The sequence below is a fragment of the Miniopterus natalensis genome, chromosome 4 (genome assembly GCF_054644295.1).
Source record: "Miniopterus natalensis isolate mMinNat1 chromosome 4, mMinNat1.hap1, whole genome shotgun sequence".
Lineage (NCBI taxonomy): Eukaryota > Metazoa > Chordata > Mammalia > Chiroptera > Miniopteridae > Miniopterus > Miniopterus natalensis.
Window position 1 is genome coordinate 98,996,693 of NC_142084.1, and position 20,016 is coordinate 99,016,708.

General features: G+C 54.3%; 1 protein-coding gene across 1 annotated transcript; it reads right to left on the reverse strand.

Annotated features, from left to right (window-relative positions):
- Positions 1-1,857: 1,857 nt before the first annotated feature.
- EIF3B (eukaryotic translation initiation factor 3 subunit B) lies at positions 1,858-19,915 on the reverse strand. Its single transcript, XM_087817035.1, has 19 exons — positions 19,446-19,915; positions 15,245-15,437; positions 13,741-13,860; positions 13,259-13,316; positions 12,945-13,073; positions 12,553-12,710; positions 11,697-11,828; positions 11,550-11,616; positions 11,156-11,202; positions 10,048-10,258; positions 9,037-9,109; positions 8,146-8,268; positions 6,361-6,439; positions 5,534-5,672; positions 4,107-4,232; positions 3,557-3,634; positions 3,107-3,215; positions 2,730-2,847; positions 1,858-2,235 (listed from the first exon to the last, which is right to left on the reverse strand). The coding sequence occupies exons 1-18, from the start codon at positions 19,912-19,914 to the stop codon at positions 2,744-2,746; spliced, it is 2,415 nt and encodes an 804-aa protein (XP_087673161.1). The 5' UTR covers position 19,915; the 3' UTR covers positions 1,858-2,235; positions 2,730-2,743.
- Between the last annotated feature and the right edge of the window lie 101 nt (positions 19,916-20,016).

Below are 20,016 nucleotides of genomic sequence, written 5' to 3' on the forward strand. Positions count from 1 at the left end.
GGGAGCACGCCCACAGCTCGGGCCTGTGCCCTGGCTGGGAATGGAATCGCGACCTCCAGGATCCCAGGTCAATGCTCAACCAGAGCCACGCCGGCCCGGCTCCCAGATGAATTTTAAAGCAACCTTGAAGTGATCTTCGGGCTTGATGACGAGGACTTGGTTCTTAGCCCCCAGCCCACCCGGTCTGCCGGGGCCTGAGTGTGCTGGTTAAACGCTGTGCTCAACTTTCCACAGCTGCCTCCAGGGACGCCCCTGCACCTAAGGTCAGGCCGCTGACTGCCGGGCAGACACAGCATCCCTGGCGAGAGCCCGCGCTGGTGAGAACACAGCAATCACTCCCGCACCTGGTGTGATTCAGAGACCCTGTCCATGAAGTTCAGGTCAGAAATCCCAGGCACAGGGCCGCAGCGGTGGGCCCTCCAGCAAGGGTGGGTCTCAGGCCAAGACCACTCAAGGTCACGGTGGCGCTCCAGGTGGGCAGTCTGGCAGCAGAGACGACAGTGGTAGTCCCATGGTCCTGGGGAGTGATGTTGGGGAGGCCCACGTCAGCGTCTAGGGCCTCCCCGCTGCATGACCAAGGGGAGGGAAGACAGCACCGTCCCTCTAGCACCCTCCTCCCCTGCTGCCAAAGCTCCAGCTCTGACCCACTAGCACCTTGCTAGAGAGCCCAGGTCCCTGGGTTCCCCTAACGTCTCTGCGGGCAGCCAGGGGCCTGCACCCACCTCTCACCCCCATGCCCACAGATGGGTGAGGAGCTCTCCACACAGGGCAGCCCCGGGAAACCCACTTCCACACAGAGGAGAGTTACAGCAAACAGTGTTTCATAAAGTCTTTTATTTACAAATTATGTAAAACAATTACAACTAGCAAGTTTAAAGTCGTGAAAAGATCATCTTTCGAAAGCTGTTAAATCTGCTAATGTGACAGAACCGTGTGCCTTTTCCTGTTCAATCTGTTAACATGACAGAACCATGTGCTGTTAAATGTTAACATGACAGAACCATGTGCCTTTTCCTGCTGTTAAATCTGCCAACATGACAGAACCATGTGCCTTTTCCTGTTCCCAGCATGAAGTCAGCAGCACCAGTCTCGGCACGGAGTCTGAACAGGAGAGAAACAGGAATGACACCTGCACCGACAGCCAAGGACCAGCGGCCAGTGCACAGGACACTTAAGGCTCCAAGGACAAATACAAACGTGTCCCTCAGGGACCCAGAGTTAGCTGGGCAGCCACGGGCTCCAGCAGTCACTGTGGAGCCCGAGGAGGTCGGCACGAACCTGCCGAGCGACGGGGGCAGGCGTCCCGCCTTCTGGCCCACACAGCTGATCCTCCAACCACAGAACGTCAGAGGCCCGTACACATCGCAGCCATCGTGAACTCCGAGGGCCTGTCCCTGCCTCACTGCTCAAAGACTGAGCTCTGGGCCCCGGGAGACAAGGCCGGTCGGTCAGAAGCTGCCACAGCCAATGAAAGTGGGCCGAACCACACGCTGTGCTCACTCCCTTCTCAGTGGGGAAGTTAAGTATTCAGAGGACCACAAAATAGCAGCTAAGGTGACAGCTCGACACAACTCCAAACCTGAAGGCCTCCCAGGGAGGGTCAGCGGGGTCTTCTGTCAGGTCAGGTGACAAGCACGGAAAACACCGGAACACACCGTTTCTGGACTGGACAGTGCGTTACTTCCCAGAGCTCGGCTGCACACAGGACAGAACCACAAGGGGGTGTCCCTGCTTGCCACGGCTGCCATGAGCACGTGACCGAGGGACCGAGCCCCGCAGTGGCCTTACTGCCGGGGGCAGGGAGAGGCACTAGATCACAGTCGCTACCTACGTTTAAAGACGAGGAAAGACAGCTGGTTCGTACAGGTTTGCTTTATTTCCACGTTCAGCCCACTGAGACCTGCCACAACCTGAATGCGGGCCCATGGCTGAGGTGCCACGCAGGCGGGGACACAGGAGGCACACTGCTCCCCTGCAGTGTCCACGCCCACGGGACAGAGTCCCCGCAGGGAGGCCGAGGTGGAGTCTCAGTAACAAACACTGGTGGTGACGTAGAAACCAAACAGGAGAAGACTGAGAGCAGTGCCTTAAAACCGCCCACCGGACGCCAGGGGTGAAAGGCACAACTCTGGAGACGGGCATCCCAGGCGCAGTAGGTCGAGAGTAGGAAGCATAGGGAACTCAGAACCGCGCAGGCTGTCTGCAGGGATGACCCGGTTCCGGCACAAGGTGGCGCTGCAACGGGACACGGGCTTACTCTCTCTCTCACCACAAGCCCGTCAGGGGGCAGCATGGGACAGCCACAAACCACCCAGTCTCAGGTGGAGGCGCTGGAAGCTCCCTTCAGTCTGACGCCTGGGCCGTGAGCAGCAGCCTCAATGGTGGACCATTGCTGAGGACAACCAGTCGCTCGTCCTGCCCTGGGACAACACTGCCTGGACACCCAAAGGCTGCTCAGCCCCCTCCCTGCCAGCCCTCAGGTGCAAAACCTCTAGGTCCCTCTCCGTCACTAGGCAGTGTCTGAGGTCCTTGCCACACCACACCTGGCAGGACTCTGACCAGTAGTGGGTGCCGCTGCTGGGTTTGCATGGTACCCATCACAGCTCACAGGGAGGACTTTACCAACCTTGAGAACGTGAAACTGGACTTTCATGCGTCACCATAAACAAGACGTTTCCTAACCTGTGGGTCAACAACAGGAAGTTAGCTGCTCCTGTCACAAGTCTTACCACAGTGCTCTCGGTCACTCCTGACTTCCAAGAGGAAAAATTTCTTCTGTGACAAAAAACTCAATGGTCTCCTCCTCCCAGTCATCCACGTTGCTGTCCAGCTCGTCAGTGTCCACACCTAAAGAGGAAAAGGAGAGGCTACGGTGGGCGCAGACATGGAGGAGTGCAGGTGCCGCAGGCTTCAGCCTTGGGGACATGCAAGCACACACAGGAGGCATGCGGACCAGCAAGGCCCTGTGGAGGCTACTGGGTGGAAAGTCGTGCGGAACGGAGTCCTTGATGATGTGAGAGCCGTTACACACACCTGATGTTTACTGAGAAATCTGGGCAATTACAAACACAAGCTTTAAAAGTGTATCTCCGGCTCATAAAGTTACCTCCTCGCAATTCCAGACGTTCGTTTTTCTGCTCCATGTAGAGCTCCTGGGCCATCTTCCGGTACTTGCGGAAGTCCTCCATCATGGTGCGTCTCCTCTCCACCAGTTCCTAGGCACAGGGGGGAGTCAGAGCTGACACATCAGAGGACACGAGAACACTTCCTTTAAAGGGAGCTGTCAGGATAGGAATGGTGGGGTGGGCTTGTTCTGTTTTCTTCCCCCAAATGCCTACACCTCCCAACTTGTATCTGGAGAGCCAGCTGCCAAGAGGGTCACAGGGCTCGGGCCCCGCCAGCCCACCCACAGGCAGTGGCACAGGGAGTGCCTTCAGTGGAGAAGTGACTGCTCCATGGACACCCCCTCCCTCCCCACAGCCAGATGCTGGCCCTGCTCTGCCACGAAGGGACGTGGCCACCTGTGGCATTTCCCAGCCTGAGGATCAAGGCTGACCTTCGAGGCTTTGGACTGGCTCAGACGATCCTTCTGTTCAAAGATCTTGGAGTATTTCTTCAGGTCTTTTCTAATTTGCTGCAACAAAGACAAATCACTCAGGATTTTACCACACAACCTTCCACGCTGCCCACATGAAATAACACCCTCAAGGACTGGCACATGGCCTCCCAGAGCACAGAGCACTCAACGTGGCAGGACATCTGCCCTAAGGTCTCTCAGCAGCGACACTGTTCTCCTTTCCCTCCTGTCCTCTCAGCTCTGCCCTAACACCCCTAACCCAGCATAGCTCCCCCTGCTCATGTAAACCCCACAGGCGGTTCTTCGAATCCCATGGGAAATTGTCACAGCCCCAGCCCAGCTCACGCACACGTCCCGGAGTGGTGCTCACAGGACCCGAGACAACCTGGACATCTGATGACTGTCCTAAAGCTGCTCTTTAAAACTTGGTTGTTACTGTTCAGGCACCTGTTCAAAGGGTCCTCCAGGTATCACCTTTCTACTCCCCGCTCATCACCCCCTGACGTCACCTTCACCTGTTGGGACCAACCTTGATCTGGTCCTGGCTCAGGAGTGTCGGGGGCCGTGGCCGCCACAGCAGCTGGCAGAAGCGGTCCTTGTTGTTTTTCTGCAGGAGGCGGCCCTGGAAGGTCCACAGCCAGTAGGCGTTGTCCACCTATGGGAGAGGAGGCCGGGCTCCAGCAGGCACCAGGGACTGGGATCTACAGTGTCAGCTGAGCACCATCTCACTGCACACCTGCTGCGGGCCGGCCGTGCCACTGCAGCACCTGGGGACACTGAATAATCTGGAGACCTCGGCCTTCCCTGAACTATGCCAATAGGCGGAAGACAGTCGACACAGAAACTGTGCACTAGAGATCCCACCTGCCACACACACAGCAGCTACAACAGTGCTGACCAAGCACAGGCTGTCACCTGGGCCAGAACAGAAACCTCATCACCAAACACCAAGTAATTTGGCTTTTTTTAATGGCAAAATGGTCTTGGAGAAGGCAGCAGGGCCTTCTTTACTCTGCTGAAACCCCGTCACAGACGGCGCTTCGGAACACGTCCCAGTTTAATAGTGCCAAGGAAGGCCTGTTGAGGGCCAGACGCGGGCATAGCCGACTGACCCTAGTCAGTGTGTGCACCAAGTGTGTGTTCGTTCCTGAAAGTTCATGACGTCACTCAGCAGAATCACCCCAATCTAACCTCACAGGCCGGGCAACCCAATAACGATGGTCCCAACCAAGAGCTGCTTGAGAGAAGTAGTTGTGCTGGGAGAACACGAGCAATCAGGATACACTTTCCCCACACACACGCTCCCCCACACGTACTCAACACGCCACAGTGAGCAGCCTACATGAAACCTGACACACTGGGAAGGCCGCAGATCGGGAAGCTACACAACTCAATCCCACGCCGAGCAGCTCTGGCTACTGCACATGCCGGTGGCCTGGACATGGCTGCGACAGGCTAAGACAGGGTCTCACTCATGACAGTGAGACCAGGAACAGCCCATCTACTTATGAAAAAGGCTGCTGCCTCAGGCCATCTGCTCCGAAGTAGATGGCCTTGACGACAATGGTGAGAAAGCAAAACACACTCAGTGGGAACCACGCTTCAAGCTTTGGGTCTTCCCTGAACTAGTGCAAGGAGCACTCTCCTCTAGTGATGCTGGGCAACAGGAGACATGCAGCCACAGACCATCATGAGTGCTCTGAGCATGTGCAGGGCGGGTGAGGCTGAATCATGACATTTGGCGGGCATTTCTGACTAAGGGTATTTCCCAGGACTCAGCCCCATCAAGAGTCGAGCAGCATCTGCACCAAGGCAGCCCAGGATGGGCCCAAAGGGTCAGTTAACTGTGGTATCAGAAGCACTGTGAACCCACTCGGGGAGACCAGGAGGGAGGCGGTGAGGCCTCTCTCCAAGGCAGAAAAGCAGCTGCCCGCACGCCTGGTTTCAGCCCCCTACCTTATGACTCCACCAGGACACAGAAGTGATGACATAACGGCCCGTGGGGTCCCACTCCACGTCGGAGGCCATGTAGTGCTCAGCAATGTTCATGACCGTGCAGTCCGACGTGTCCACAAATGCCAAGGCGCCATTCATGCTGGGGAGACAGATAGAACGTCCTAACCAAGAGCCACACCATGCAGTTCCCCGCACTCCTGCGCCTGCAGAGGCCCCGGGGAGAGGGTCCAGGGTGTCCCGAGGCTGCCTGGCTGCTAACATGGAAAGAGCAGAGACAAGGACACGGTTGATGACGTGTCCACGCGCAGGACTCGCAATATGTCTGTGGCACGTTTCACAGGACAGGCCGTCTGTCATTCTGTACCGAGCCTCCAAAACCACAGTCAGCATCTCCCACAAAGTGGGGGAACAGTAGCTGGAAGGAATCTGCATTCATGGGTGGGGTGCTGCAGGGTTCTCGTCGCCCCACAGTCTGCTGGAGGAACAGCTAAGCAGGGGTGAGGAAGACGAGTGCTTAGGCCCTCATGGTGACCCCCCCCCCCGAGGTGCAGACAGGTTTGATTAAACCTTCCTTCTAGAGAAAACGTGGGTGCACAGTGGGACCACAATCAAAGCATGGCAAGTGCCTGTTTATTCTGCCTGGTCTAGGCGCAAGACCGGGAAGCACGGCACAGACACTGTAGCAATCTGTCCCATGGACCGGAGCTGGGATGACCCTTCCAGACAAGAACACACAAGTTCCTCAGGACTCAGTGGAGTCACCGTTCACAACCCAGTGCAGGAGGCGGGCCTGGGGTCAGGGTCAAGACCGGATAGCAGACACCCACCTCCTCAGACCAGCCAGCACCACAAACTGCCCCTGGGGGCTCCAGAAGATGGTGTTTGCCTGCTGCTTGTCGAACATCTCTGAAAAGAAAGGAAGTGTGTTAGAAGTCGTACTGGCTCTAAGCCGGTATGCAGCCAGGACTGAGGAATTGGTGACGGGCACATGCCCCCTGGGTGAGTTTGCAAAATGGGCTTTAGCCATGACTCCATGCACCACACCTCTGAGATCACCAATGAAGCACACCTGAAGCTACGACCTACACTTAATAACACAAACACAAAGCCAGAGTATTCTAAAGCTGCAGTGCCATCTGGACAATGTGGTCTCTTGTCTCGTACAGTCATTAGACAATGGAATCCCACTACAGTGAACACCATCGCCGGGACTCTCAGAGATAAGGGACCCTGAAAAAAACCCTGAAATCCATTCTTCTGATGCCCACATCTCTTTAAATAATATGCTCATTGTCCTAGATGGTTTGGGTCAGTGGTTAGAGCATCAGCCCACAGACTGAATGAAGGGTCCTGGGTCCAATTCCCAGGTAAGGGCACATACCTTGGTTGCAGGCTCATCCCCGGCCCAGCTGGGGCGTGTGCAGGAGGCAACCAATCGATGTCTCTCTCTCTCTCACACATCAATGTCCCCCCCCCCCGAAAAGCAATGGGAAAAATATCCTCAGGTGGGGTTTAAAAAAACTTTCATGTTCATGAACACCTCCCAAACCCCACCTCCCCACACACCCTCACTACCCACTTTCTGCAGGGACCCTGTGAAGCCAGGGAGCTAAGAGTCCTCACCAGGTGGGCAGTTTGCCCAGGACCCGAGCTCAGCCTGGCAGGTGAGGTTTGTAGGCCAAAATCAAGGAAAAATAGACCAGCTGTGTGAGCAGGTGTCCCTCAACAGCCACGGGGCTGAGTGGGAACACCTGACCACCCAACGCTGACACTCAGCCTCACAAAAATGGGGCCTGGCACAGAGCTCACAGGAAGAGGCTCCCTGGGCACCTGCCATCTGCTCCCTGACCAGGTCATAGCGAGAGGACAGTCTTCTGAGATACCCGCCCCTCTTCCTTTCACGTCAAAGGGAATTGATGCTACCATCAGTCCTGTGATGGACGGCCCATTGATTCTCCCCCACACACTCTAAGCTTAAAGAAGTAAAAACAAAATTCTTTACAGAAGTGTCTTGGAAAAAGCTGCCCCCAGGGCACACACATAAAACCAGTGTCTCTGTGATAAGAAGTCCCGTGTGACGTCCCTGGAGCGTGGTGAGCATGGCCTAAGCGTGGCCCCCACCTCTGAAGTGGGGCCAGAGGTCTCACCACCTCAGTCACCACATGAAAAGATGCTATGAAGCAACAAGCAATTGTTAACACCAGTGTTTGCAGAGGACCTACTGTTTGCTAAGCACTAAGGACATAGAATGAGAGCCGTCAGCCAGAATCCCAGCAGGGGGAATGGACGGATGCAGCCCCTCCCAGGCAGGACAGAGCGAGGGTGGGGACAGGGCACCCAGAGGCAGGGCAGGAGGTATTTATTCCCAAGCCTAGAGAAAGTAGCTTCATCCATTCAACAAAAGAACCAGAAACTTTAGTATAGACACTGAGGTGTGAGGGAGCCATGGAGGCCCTGGCTCTCCGTGGACGTGGTGCGCCCATGTGAACCATGTGAGTGAGCCATGATGGATATTCCAGCAGTGGGCTCAGGCCTGGGTAGCTGCCCTTGTAGGTCCCCCATGTGCCGACCAGCACACCCCCATGAGAAACAAGACAGGGAAGGCCACCTACTGATGAGCTCGATCTTCCCGTTGCTCTTCACGTGGTAGAAGGACACAGATATTCGAGGGGCCTCTCCGTGCAGCACTGCGAACTTGCTCCCATTAGGCTCCCAGGCAAAGGCGATGATGGGCTCTGTGACAGAGAAAGCACTCCCGTCAGTCAGAGCAGAGCCTGAGTCTCACGGTCATTAAAGGACCGAGGAGCAGAGGAATGACGGCGCACCCGGCATGGAGACCACAGCAGTGCGTTTGACCAAGGCGAGGCTCGTGCGCCATCCTCCTGGCCCAGTGGAAACTCCCGCCCACAGTGGGCTGTGCGGAGGAGCCTGAGCCGTTGTGGCCTGTGGACGTGTCCTTTCCTACCCTCCTGTGGCACTTACAGAATTCCACAGCCTTTAAAGGGCTCTCCTCCCAGGGCAGAAGGCCAGGCCCTGCATGCTCTTCTCTCCCTGTGCTTTCCCCTCCCTTCCTCCTCCTCTCCAGCAAAACAGAAAACAAAACAAAGGACACAGGCTAACTTTGCCATTGAAAGGCAGAAACACAGCATGTGAACATGCCCTGGGTCCAGAGAAACCCCTCAAATGGAAACCTGTGCGTGACGGGCCCTGTAGCTGCCTGTGGCTGAGAATCCTTGCTCCTGCGCTCCGTGAGCAGTCACAGTAGTGAGAAAAGTGGGGGGAGTTTCCCCTGGCCATTGGAAAAGTTAAGAGACTGAAGTTGGAAAGGACAAGAAAATCCCTAAACTTAGACTGTTCTGTAACTTGGGGGCCCAAGGCCGTTCATTACTCTGAGAGTGAGCTGGGTCTTGGCATTTGCCCAGGTGGGGCTCACACCAGTTCCAAAGGCCACATGTGACACCACACACACGGACACAGCCACAGAGGACCCCAGTGGAACTTGCCTTTCATTTCCACCACATCGACAGGTACCTGCTTTTCCCTCATTCGGAAAATTTCAAAATTTGTGACAACACCCTGTAAAAAAGAAAGGGGGGGATAATAATGTGAAAACCTAACATGAAAAATACTTAATTGACACTCTCGTCATGACACACGACCCTCAGGTGCCAATGGACACAGGGATGGGACTACCTTGGGAGAACTGGGCACACGCGTGCATGGGAGCACACGCACACACACACACACTCTCTCTCTCTCTCTGGTCCTGACTCCACTACAAAGAACTGCACTAAAGGTCACATTCACGCGCAAAAGGATCATGGACCTGCAGCCTGCCTGCAAGTTTCTGCCATGAGTGCCCTACAGGTCCACCAAGGGCCCAAGTCAGTCCTTCTAAACAGTGGGCTTTCCTGTATCAACACCTCCACGGCACCTGTGTGGAAGGCGGTGCTGTCCTACCCAGAACAGTCACAAGTGGAAACAGCCCACATGTCCATCAGCAGCCAACCAACTCAGCATGGTGTGGGGACAACCACGCAGTGGGGGGAGCCCTGAGGACAGGCTCAGGAAAGGCAGCCAGACAGGAAAAGCCACACACTCTGATTCCATTCCTTTGCACCATCCAGAACAGGGAGATGCAGACAGAGAGGGAGGAGGCAGAGGGGAGTGTTGGGAGCAAGGAGGAAGGAAGAATAGGATGGGGGACTGCTGACAGGGTGGACTTTCTTTCCAGGGTGGTGAAAATGTCCTGGGATTAAGACAGTGGTGACTGCGTTGCACAAGTTTGAAAGCCACTATCTCTCCCACTCAGAGTTTTACAGATAAACGACACTCCTCAGTTGGAATATGGCCAGGGCTCTGGCTATGACGTGCCAGCCAACTACTCCTGTTATCAGAGGGATCTGAAGATAACCTACAACTTCAAACCAAACATCCACTAACATCCTTCACAAGGAACAGACGCCAGTCTGGAGCTGTGTACCAGGACGCCTCTGTCCACGGGTACCCCTTACCTGGGTGCCTTTTGGAGTCCTATCTACTTTGACACACAAGTAGTCTCCGTTTTTCTGCCAGTGCAGCTTACAATCCACGACATTGAACAGGTTCCTGACTCGGATCTCCTGTCTGCTGGGGAGCTGCATCAGGGTGACCCGCGCTGGGATATCCTTGTCTTCAGGTACCCAAAAGGCTATTATGTTACCACCAGGAGACCAGGAAAAGTCTCTGCAGGAAAAAGAAAACAAACCGTCACAGAAGGACTGGCTGAGCGCTAAAAAGAGCAGTGCTCACTGGCTGTGCGGAGGCTCAGCAGCTGACCCTCTGTTGGGAGCTCACTGCAGGGTGCTGCTCTAGGGGCCACTCAGCTCATTTCACCCTTGTGACAGCCCCGGGCACTAAACTCTCTGCCAGGGAGGAAAGACAGACACTGACAGTGTCGTCTGCTGCCACACAGCCCCTCAGCCGGGATCCAAACCCGCTTCTGACCACTCCCTGCACTGCCGGCAGGTACAATTCCTTTGAGGCTGACGGGCCCGGCCGGCTACATGATATGATTCCCGAGAACCCACTAGGATGCTGAGAGGGAACCGCACACCAGTAAGGGTGGAGCAGAGCAGCAGGAAGACCCTGGAGAAGGAGAGGGGGCTGGACAGGATGACTCGTAAGCCCATGCCATGAGGAACATCTTTACTTCTGCCTTTATAAGAATCAAGTCCTGGTTTTATTTTTAACATAAGTCGTAATTTTACCCAAGAATGTAAGGAAGAAGAAACGTGACTACCCCTGCACAGTGGGCACTTCACAGTGGAGACACTGGCTCACCCAGAGGCTTCAGAGGAAGAAAACGGGCCACTCTGACAAAGGAGCTGCTACTCGCCTGAGACCACCAAATCCACTACACAGTCACCCGAGAACACAGAAGACGTGTCACTAGGTGGAGTCCCTGCTCCACTGTGGCCCTCAGGAGGTGCCGTGTGCAGGGAAGGGACACGCCCAGGTGGCACAGGCAGCAGCCCTGGGCTGCCTGGTGCCTGGAACAAGGATAGCGCTTTCTCCATGGTGTGGGGCCCAGGGCTTGGCGCGGAGAGCAGGTGACAGCAGCCTGGAGGCATAGCCACTTACTTGATGCCAGAGATCTTCAAGCTCTTCTTGTCCAGGAGACCCATAGACTGCAGAAGAAACAGGTGCAATGGACTCAAATCAGGCCAATGTCTCAATCACACAACTTGTTTACAAAAAGGCAACCAGAGGTTCTGATGTGAGCTTGCTGGGACGGGGCAGTGTGAGCACAGAGGATGAACAGACAAACACTGAACAGTTCACACTTCCCAGCCACCTCTGTCCCCAGCCCTCTGCAGCATAACAAGGGGCCGGCAGAGAGCAACCAGACAAGGACATGAGAACCGAAACCGGCCCCCACTCTACACACACAGTTCCCCTATTTCAGCCATCACAGGTCAAGGGAAAACTCCCACCCTCAGCCAATAGCTCATCCTGCAGTAATGAAACCACTCACAGGAGTTTCATAGATGCTGAGGGTGTCGAGTGTCATTCTGGCAAAGAATTTACCATCATGGCTCCACCTGAGAAGAGAGAAAGACCAGTGCCAGGCTCTGCCCACCAGCAGGCCCGAGAGGTCGCCAGGCTCCCACCGTCCACCTACTTGAAAATAGGCCAGTGGGCTGAGCTTTCACAGTGAAAGCCTCTCTTCTTCTGGCCAGTAAGGATGTCCCAGATGATGATGGCCTGAGGGTCGTCCTGTGTGTCCATCAGGGGGCTGAATGTCACCAGGTATCTAACAGAGGGGGACACAGTTTACTAATTTTCTTTCTTTCTCATGTGTTTTTATTGGGTTTTTTTAGAGCGAGAGGAAGGGAGAGGTAGAGAAACATCGATGAGAAACATCCATCGACTGCCTCCTGCACGCTCCCTACTGGGGGATTGAGCCCACAACCCAGGAAGATGCTCCATGACTGTGGGCCATGGCCTTCAAACTCCTTGTGTTCCATGCCCCCCTCACCCCCAAGCTGGGCTACTAGGACTATTACACACAGGAGGGACGGTCATTCACAAGAAAATTATCTGTAAAATACATGATCTTGGACTAGATCCTGAGCTGAAGGAGAAAATTTTACAGAGGACATCTCTGGACCAAGTGACTATGCTGGAACAGCAAGTCAATGTTAAATCTCCTGAAGTTAACAACTGCCCGCGGCTGTAGGGGAACTTCCACTCCTGGGAAATGCACACTCGGGGAAAAGGGACGTGATCCTTCCCCCGACTCTCACATGGCTCATGAAAACACTATGTCCATGTGTTTGGAGAGAAAACGAGAAAGCAACACAACCACATGTGAACTGGGAGCTCGGTGCACAGCACACGGGAGAAGGGAGTTCTCCATACTCCTCTAGCCATTTCTAAGTGTGAAACTACTGCAAAATAAAAAGGTGTTAAAGTTACCTGCAGGAGGACGGCAGGAGCTGAAGGGAACAGATTCCACCTGTTTTTTAAGGGCTTACCTTTCACAAGGTGAGAAGTCAATGAGCTGAACCCCCTGGTGGCTGAATCTCTGAATCTGTTTGAATTTCTCTCCCCCCCAGAGAGCAATGCCTCGCTGATGGAAGGTCGCCAGGTAGGTGCCCTTAGGAGACCAGCGCACGTATGTCTCTGTCCACCGCTGTGGAGAAAGTCAAGCCCACATTAATGCGACAGCATAGCCACACACACACTTCTCCTTCTATAAGGAATCTGCCCTCAAGCTCTCAAACGAAACACACGAGAAGCCTGTTCCCATCTCCTGATTACTTCGGAGCTGAAAGAACGAAGCAGCTGTTCTCAGAGACGGATCCCGGAGACCAGGACACCTCACCTTCTCTTGCACCCAGTCCCCCCACCCACAGCAAACACCCACCGCTCTCTCTTCGATGGAGACAGGATCCTTCACGTCGTTCCAGAAGATGGAGGTGCGGTCCCCGCTCTCAAAGATCACACTGTACTGATCTCGGCACTCCGCCTCCTCAAGCCAGTAACGCAAGTTCCCCTAGAGAGAGAGCCAAAAGCAGACTTCGTTACTTTTCGTCAGAGAAGACTCATTCGTGTACCTACTGCTCTTGGAGGCTGACACACTCCATTGGTATCTCTAACCTCGAGGAGTTCTCCACTTTCAAGCCAGAGGCCAGCCAGCCCTTCCTTCTACCACTCAGATACCAATTCCATACAACGCACCAAGTCTTTGAAGGGCTGTTTCTCTGGAATATCCCACTCATCGCTGATTGTCATGTACCTGGAACAGAAAAAGAAACAGTCCAGTAACAGTCACAGTGGCACTACCCCATGGCTCCCCCTCAGGCAGGACAGCCACTCCCACCTAACATCGGCTAAGTGTCACAATTGATCTGAGTTTCTACAGCAGCTCATCAACATGGTAACCAAATAACAGGCTCGAGGACCTGCTGTGCTACACCCGCCTGTCCTCCTAAGCAGGGAAAGGACGAGTTGCTACTGGTAATGCTGACGAGGGGATGCTGGTGGTGAGGGGGTGCTACTGGCCAGTATGAGGGCCAGGGATGTGGAATATCCTGCATGGTCCAACCAGAGGATGGAACCACCCAGAAGGCCAGGAGCACTGCACCCCCCCCCCCCCCCCCGGACCCAGGCCATTCAGCAGGGTGAATGTCCAGGCTCGCACGGCCCAAGTTGGGACTCACTTGTCAAAATCGGTGAAGAGGTTGACTCGGAAAGTGTGCTGCTTGTCGAGCTTGTAGCCATCGGCACTTTTCACAGCATCCAAGGCATGGGCAGGAGATGCGTACTCCAGGAAAATGTACCTGGAGCGAGAAAGAGGGCGATGTACACACTGTGGATGTTAGGTTAGGGTGGTCGTGCTCAATACACACGAGACCTTCCTCAACCATAAACATGGGACCCATGCCCTTGCCATGTCCAAGGAAGTCAAATCGCGGGCAGAGTAGATCCCGGAGCATGAACAAAATCCTCACAGAAGCTCCAAGGCTCCAAGTCCACAATCACAGAAAAGCTCATTAATCAAAACGTCCATCACCTTGACCGTGGTAATGGTTTCATGGGTGTGTCCACAACAAAACTCATGAAACAGTCCACTTTAAAACTTTACTGTATGTCAATTACTTCACAAAGCTGTTATAAAACTTAAAGTCATAAATATTATGCATTATGTTGTATTACAGGCAAAGTTACAAAGGTTCTCAAGGGTGTTTCATTTTAACAAAAACATAATAATAGGTATCCTTCTTCCTAGTTCCAAATAGAAAACATTAGGAGCATTACCTATGTTTGATCACTTTTATAGAAATAAAACTACCTAGGCGGTTTCCAAAATCTGAATTAATGAACGTGACCACCTTCCCAGTGCTGTCCTCTCACAGGCTGACATTCACGTGGAATGTGAGTGGAGAAGGTCTCAGGGCCTGTGGGGCAGCACAGACGCTCACTCCTGCAGCTGCAGTGCAAGCTGATGACCACCTGGGCATGAGCTGACACTGCCCAGCAACAACCCCCAAATTCCACCCCTAGGTCTGGAGCAAGGGAACAACTACACTTGTTCAAAAAGAAACCTGTTTGTAACTGCAACACTGTGTCGGGAAACAGAGGAACAGTCATACATCACAGAATTTAAAATAAAGGAACCAGAATTACATTTCTCAACACAATACCAGAGGTGGAATTTCAAAAGCAAACTGCAAGGCTGCCTATGCCTCATGCTACCATTTTTAAAAGAGGCACAATTTTAGGTAACACTCGGGGGAAAAACTGCTGATTAAGCAATGACAACGCTTTCACCTAGACTGTAAAAAATATCTGCATTTCATAGGTATTAAAATGCAAAGAAAAGCATATCTTAGAATCAATGAAATACCACACGCAGTTTTCCTGAAATTCCGCCACCTTCCATATCTGTGGGTCCCTTTCCCAGAAAGCACTGCGTGTGCACTGCTCTGACAGCAGGTTTAACCACCAAGCTGACTCCTGGGGCACTTAGCAGCCAACTTACAGCACCCTAATCAAGAAGCGCATCTCCCGCTCTCCTGTGTGCGGCCCAGGACCACCTGACCGCTCCACAGAGCTTCCCAGGCTGGTGGAGAGCACCCACCCAGGGGCGGCAGAGGCCAGGGAGAGAACGCCTGTGCCACGGGGACACCAAGAGACACAGGCGCCACCACGAGAACCACTCACCCTTTCGTCTTCCCATCCTCCTCCGGGTAAAAGTCATTTGTGATTTTCCCAAACTTGGAGAAGATCTTGTGGATGACATTCTTGAGCTTCTCCAGCCGGTCAGGTCCCACCTGAGGAACATTGTCGACCACAATCACCGAGTCGATCCCATCCGCTTCCTGGGGCCGGTCTTTGAGCACATCTCCCAGTAATTCTGTCCGAGCGAGAGATTTGTCCAATGACTTACTGACAGAACGACAGTTCATCCATTAGCTTAGCACACTGACCACCCTTCCAGCAGCAGAGGCAATAATCTGAATGCTTGCACTGTGAAGAAAGGAAGTCATACCCCTGGCCTGCTTCCAAACTTACACATGAAAGAACTGGGAAGATTTAAGTCTTCATGTCTGTCCACAGTCAAGACATGTCAACAGATTCCTGGCAATCATGGATGATTTCAAATGAACTTTTAAAAACACTTTTAATGATGCAGAACAAAAACAAAGAGGAAGGCCTTTCACCAGGAATCAGAAAAACCCAGAGTGGGCCAGGCTCCCCATGGTAAGCCTTCCCCAACCCACCGCCACTGCAAACTGGCCAGCAGGAATTTCTTCCCAGTCAGTCTAAGACAAAACAACTTGTTACTCAATAGTCTGTCTGAAGACAACATGGGGCTGAGACGGACACTGAAACAAGGAGACTAGAGAACACACAAGCGCAGAAGAGTATGCACGTAAATGATGCAGCTGCCGACTGGTGGGTCTCCGACTGGGTAAATATCTCACAGGGCTGCTGGACGACCCCAGGCTTTTATAGATATCACAGCTGTAAACACCAGGACAGTACTTGGAACATAGTAAGCAATATAGATTAACTATATTTCCATAACTACACGCAAAAATTCAAAATGAATTATGTTCGTGTATCTGCTTTTAAAATTAAGATCACAGAACCCAAATCTCAAGTCTTAGAATTGCTTCATTTCCATAAAATGACAGGCTAGAACGAGAGAGGGAAGGAAAGACAGGTGTAAAGGGCTATGAAAAAGAAACACGAGAGGAACCAACACAGGCCTGGGAAGCAGTCTGGAGGCTGACTGGTTTTGTCCAGGGCCTCAGTGCTATCTCCTCCCCGCAACCCCTCCTGAGGCCTGTCCCAGGCCTGAAGTCCTGGCCATAAGGCTCCAGCACCAATAGAAATGCCTGATCAGCCACTGGAGATGGGCATTTGGAGGTCAGATGAAATAGGGTATCAGATGAAATAAAGCAAAACCTATCTTTTTGTGTAAATTCTGTACAAATTAGTTAGCTTGTCCAGGAAGCTGGGAAATGACGAGGTGCTGGGTTAGGAACGAGAACAGATACCTTTATAGCCGCCATCAACACCCCTGAGGCTGCACCAGGCCATCGGCCAGTGAGAGCACGCAGGTCACCTCACACCCCAGCTGGGGAACAGTGTTCTGTGATATGCATCTGTGGGTTCTGGAATCCCACTGTCACTCTGACATCTGTACCATGCTTGTAAGAATTTCAAAATGCCAGCCCTGGCAGGTGTGGCCCAGTTGGTTGGGTGTCATCCCATAAAGGTGGTGCCTTTGATTCCCGGGTAGGACACATATGGGCGGCGACTGATGGATGTTTCTCTCTCCCCCTTGCTCTCTCTAGAATTGATGAAAAACATATCCTCAGGAGAGAATTTAAAAAAAAAAAAGAATTTCTACGTGCCAAATAGAACACGTAAGAAAATACTCTTTGCTGCCTCTCATTCTCAAAAGTTCAGATGGATTGTCTCCATTTTGTGTTTGAAACATTGCATAATAAACTGAAAGGTCTTTCAAAAAGGAGTTTTAATTTCAAGAGGCATGCCCTGTTATAAACTATTTCTAATTAATTTCAACCCATTATAAATACTGAAAACGTTACCTTTTTAAAAAAACAAAAAAACCCTCGTCACTTAAATTTCAAAAAAACAGACAGAGACCAAAGAGGAAAAAAGGAAAGAGGCAGGTGAGAGTCACACCATGGTGACGTCTTCCTTGCAGGACTGGAGTCAAATCCATGGGCTCTTTTTAAAGCTCACTCATCATACAATTAACTGGCCTGTTAAGCCCGATCTGAATTTACAAGGTTTATAATTAAAAGTTCAGTGTTTGTACACACTGTGGACTCCTTCCCACAATGTTAAAGTCCTTTAAGGGAAAAGAGTTTTTTATAGGAAAAGAGTTCTTTATAAAAGTCTGCTCATACACAGCAAGGAAGTAAGTGTAGAAACTGCACATAAACAAACATATTTCCTCTGCCGTTAGCACCTGCACCTCTGGTTCCTCTTGGCTCATGGATTCTGTCTGGCTCCAGAAGCAATTCTCAAAACTGAAGAGCAAATATAGGGTGGAGGGGGGCAAAAAGCGGGGAAGTGGAAAATATCTGTAATACTGAAAACAGTAAAAAAACTAAATAGCAAACATAAGCATAAATACCACTTATGAGCCAAAAAAGAAGACACTTAAGAGCTAAAACTTTTGCCCAGCCAGTGTGGCTCAGAGGTTGAGCATCAACCTAGGATCCAGGAGATCGGGATTCGATTCCCGGTCAGGGCACATGCCCAGGTTGCGGGCTCGATCAGTGACTTTCTCATCATTGATGTTTCTCTCTGCCTCTCCTTTCCTCTCTCTGAAATCAATAAAGATACATTTTAAAAAATAGCAATAAAATAAAATCAATAAAAACATTAAAAAAAAAAAATTAAAACTTTTACCACGTCTGGCTAAGCACTGGAATCAGTTGAGAATGAGGCTGACAGGCGACCATCATGGAGACGCAGCCGTGCCAGCCTCAGCATGAGGGGCAAGGCAGATGCCCTCTCGGCAGCCCAGTGCTGGAGCTCATGGCACCTAGCAGAGGGTGCCTCCCGAGACACTGCATTTTCCAGGGAAATGGTACCCACGGCATCACTCTCTGGTCCCCATATACAAGGCAAAATTCAAAACACACGTGAGCAATGGACCACAACCAAGGGGCCTCAAGAACACAGGGCTCGCTCAGTGCTAGTTCCTAGGGCCAGCAACTCACAGGTCGCTCTGGCAAAAACCTGTGATCGTGTGCACTCCAAAAGACCTGCCCAGCCATCACCTAGCCTGGCTGGCCGGCCTGGTGCTCACATCAGCACCCCTGCATGTCACACACCGCAACTTTGGAATTAATTCATGTGCTAAAATCTTGTGTGAATTAGGTGTGCTCACACAATGCTTTAAAAAGAAAAAGCCAATCACAGAGTAAATACTGGTGGGCTCAAAATAGGCCTTAAAAGTCGTTTAGGTTTTAAAATACGACAAAAACTGGTGGGCAAAAAGCAGCTGCTTCTGGGTGAGCAAGGAGCCCGTCCCCTCCCAGGCTTCCCAGCCGCGGGGCCTCTCCCGCCTCGCCCCAGACCGTCTTTATCTCAGGATAAAGCGCGGCACAGCAGGTGACAGCGGCAGGAAACCCTAGGAAACCCCTTTTGACGTTGACAACTCTGCGCTGGCTCCCTAGACTCCTTTCCCTCTTTCCTCGAGGTCCGCTGCGGTTCCCTCGACCTCAGGGGACCAGGCACAGCAGCCTCAGCGCGGTAACCTCCAGCCTGGGCGCGCCGGCCCCTCCGCTCCAAGGCTGCAGGGCTCCCGCAGCCACAGCCACGCGAGCCCGCAAGACCACGAGCTGCCCCTGAGGTCGGCGAGGGGCGGCGGGGGCTGAGCCGGGCGGCGGGAGGGCGCCGCCGGTGTGATCTACACGCGCCCGGAGCCCGGCCGCCCGCAGGAAGGGGCGGTGCCCTCCAGGGACACGGGGACACGCAGCCAGGGCTCTGGCCACGCGCGCCTCGCACCACCCGAGGAGGGCTCTGCAGGGAAGAGGCCCGTCACTGCCGCTCCGAGGCACCCCCGGCCCCGGGTCCGCGCCGGCTCCGGTCCAGCCTGGACACGCGCGGCGGCACACTTGGGACACCGCACCTGCGGACACCGCACCTGCTGGCGGGGGCTGGCCCTCGAGACCGAGCCGCGCGTGGCCTGTCCCGTTTTGCCCCGGCCGGAGCCCCGCCTGCCCGGCTCCCCAGGCGGCCTGCGTCCCTCCCGCCCCTCGCCGGAGAAACGGGGGCGTCCGGGGCCCCGCAGCGAGCCCGCCCCCGGAGGGAGGCCGCGCGGGCGCGAGGACACACGCCCCGGCCCGCCCTCCCGCGCCCGCCGCCTCACCTTCCTCGCTCACGTCGTCCACGAAGTCCTCGGGGTCGCTGAAGGAGGGCTCGTCCGCCTCGCCGTTCTCGGCCGCGCCGCCGTCCCCCGCGGCGCCGCCCTGCCCCGCGCCCGCCCCGTCCGACGGGGCCTCGGCCGCCGCGTCCCGGGCCTGCTCCCCGGGGGCCTCGTCCGCGGCCGGGGCGGGGGGCTCCTCGGGCGGCGGCGGGGACGGGCCGGGGGTCGCTCCGGCCGCCTCCTCGCCGTCGGCCTGGGGCTCGGCGGGCCCCTCAGGCCCCTCAGGCCCCGGCCCGGGCTCCTCAGCCTCGGCCTCGGCCTCGGCCTCGCCGCCCGCCGCCTCCTGCGCGCCCGGCCCCGCGGCCCGCGGCGGCTCGTCCCCGGGCGGCTCGGCGGCCGGCTGCTGCTGCGGCCCGGGCTCGGCCCGCTCCTCGGCCGCCTCGGGCGCCGCCACGTTCTCCGCGTCCTGCATGGGCCCGCCGCTGCCGCTCGCCGCGCTTCCGACTCTCCCAGGCCGCCCCGCGCCGGCCGCGTGCGTGCGCGGGGCCGTCCCACGGGCGGGGGGGGGGCCCGC

What these genes read in the sequence shown, in the direction of transcription:
- EIF3B (XM_087817035.1), bottom strand. Translation starts at nt 19,914, where the DNA reads ATGCAGGACGCGGAGAACGTGGCGGCGCCCGAGGCGGCCGAGGAGCGG. An exon ending in CTCTTCACCGATTTTGACAA is followed by an intron (nt 13,317 to 13,740) that starts GTGAGTCCCAAC and finishes TTTCTGTTCCAG; the next exon opens with GTACATGACAATCAGCGATG. An exon ending in GCCAGTCCAAAGCCTCGAAG is followed by an intron (nt 3,216 to 3,556) that starts GTCAGCCTTGAT and finishes CCCTGTGCCTAG; the next exon opens with GAACTGGTGGAGAGGAGACG.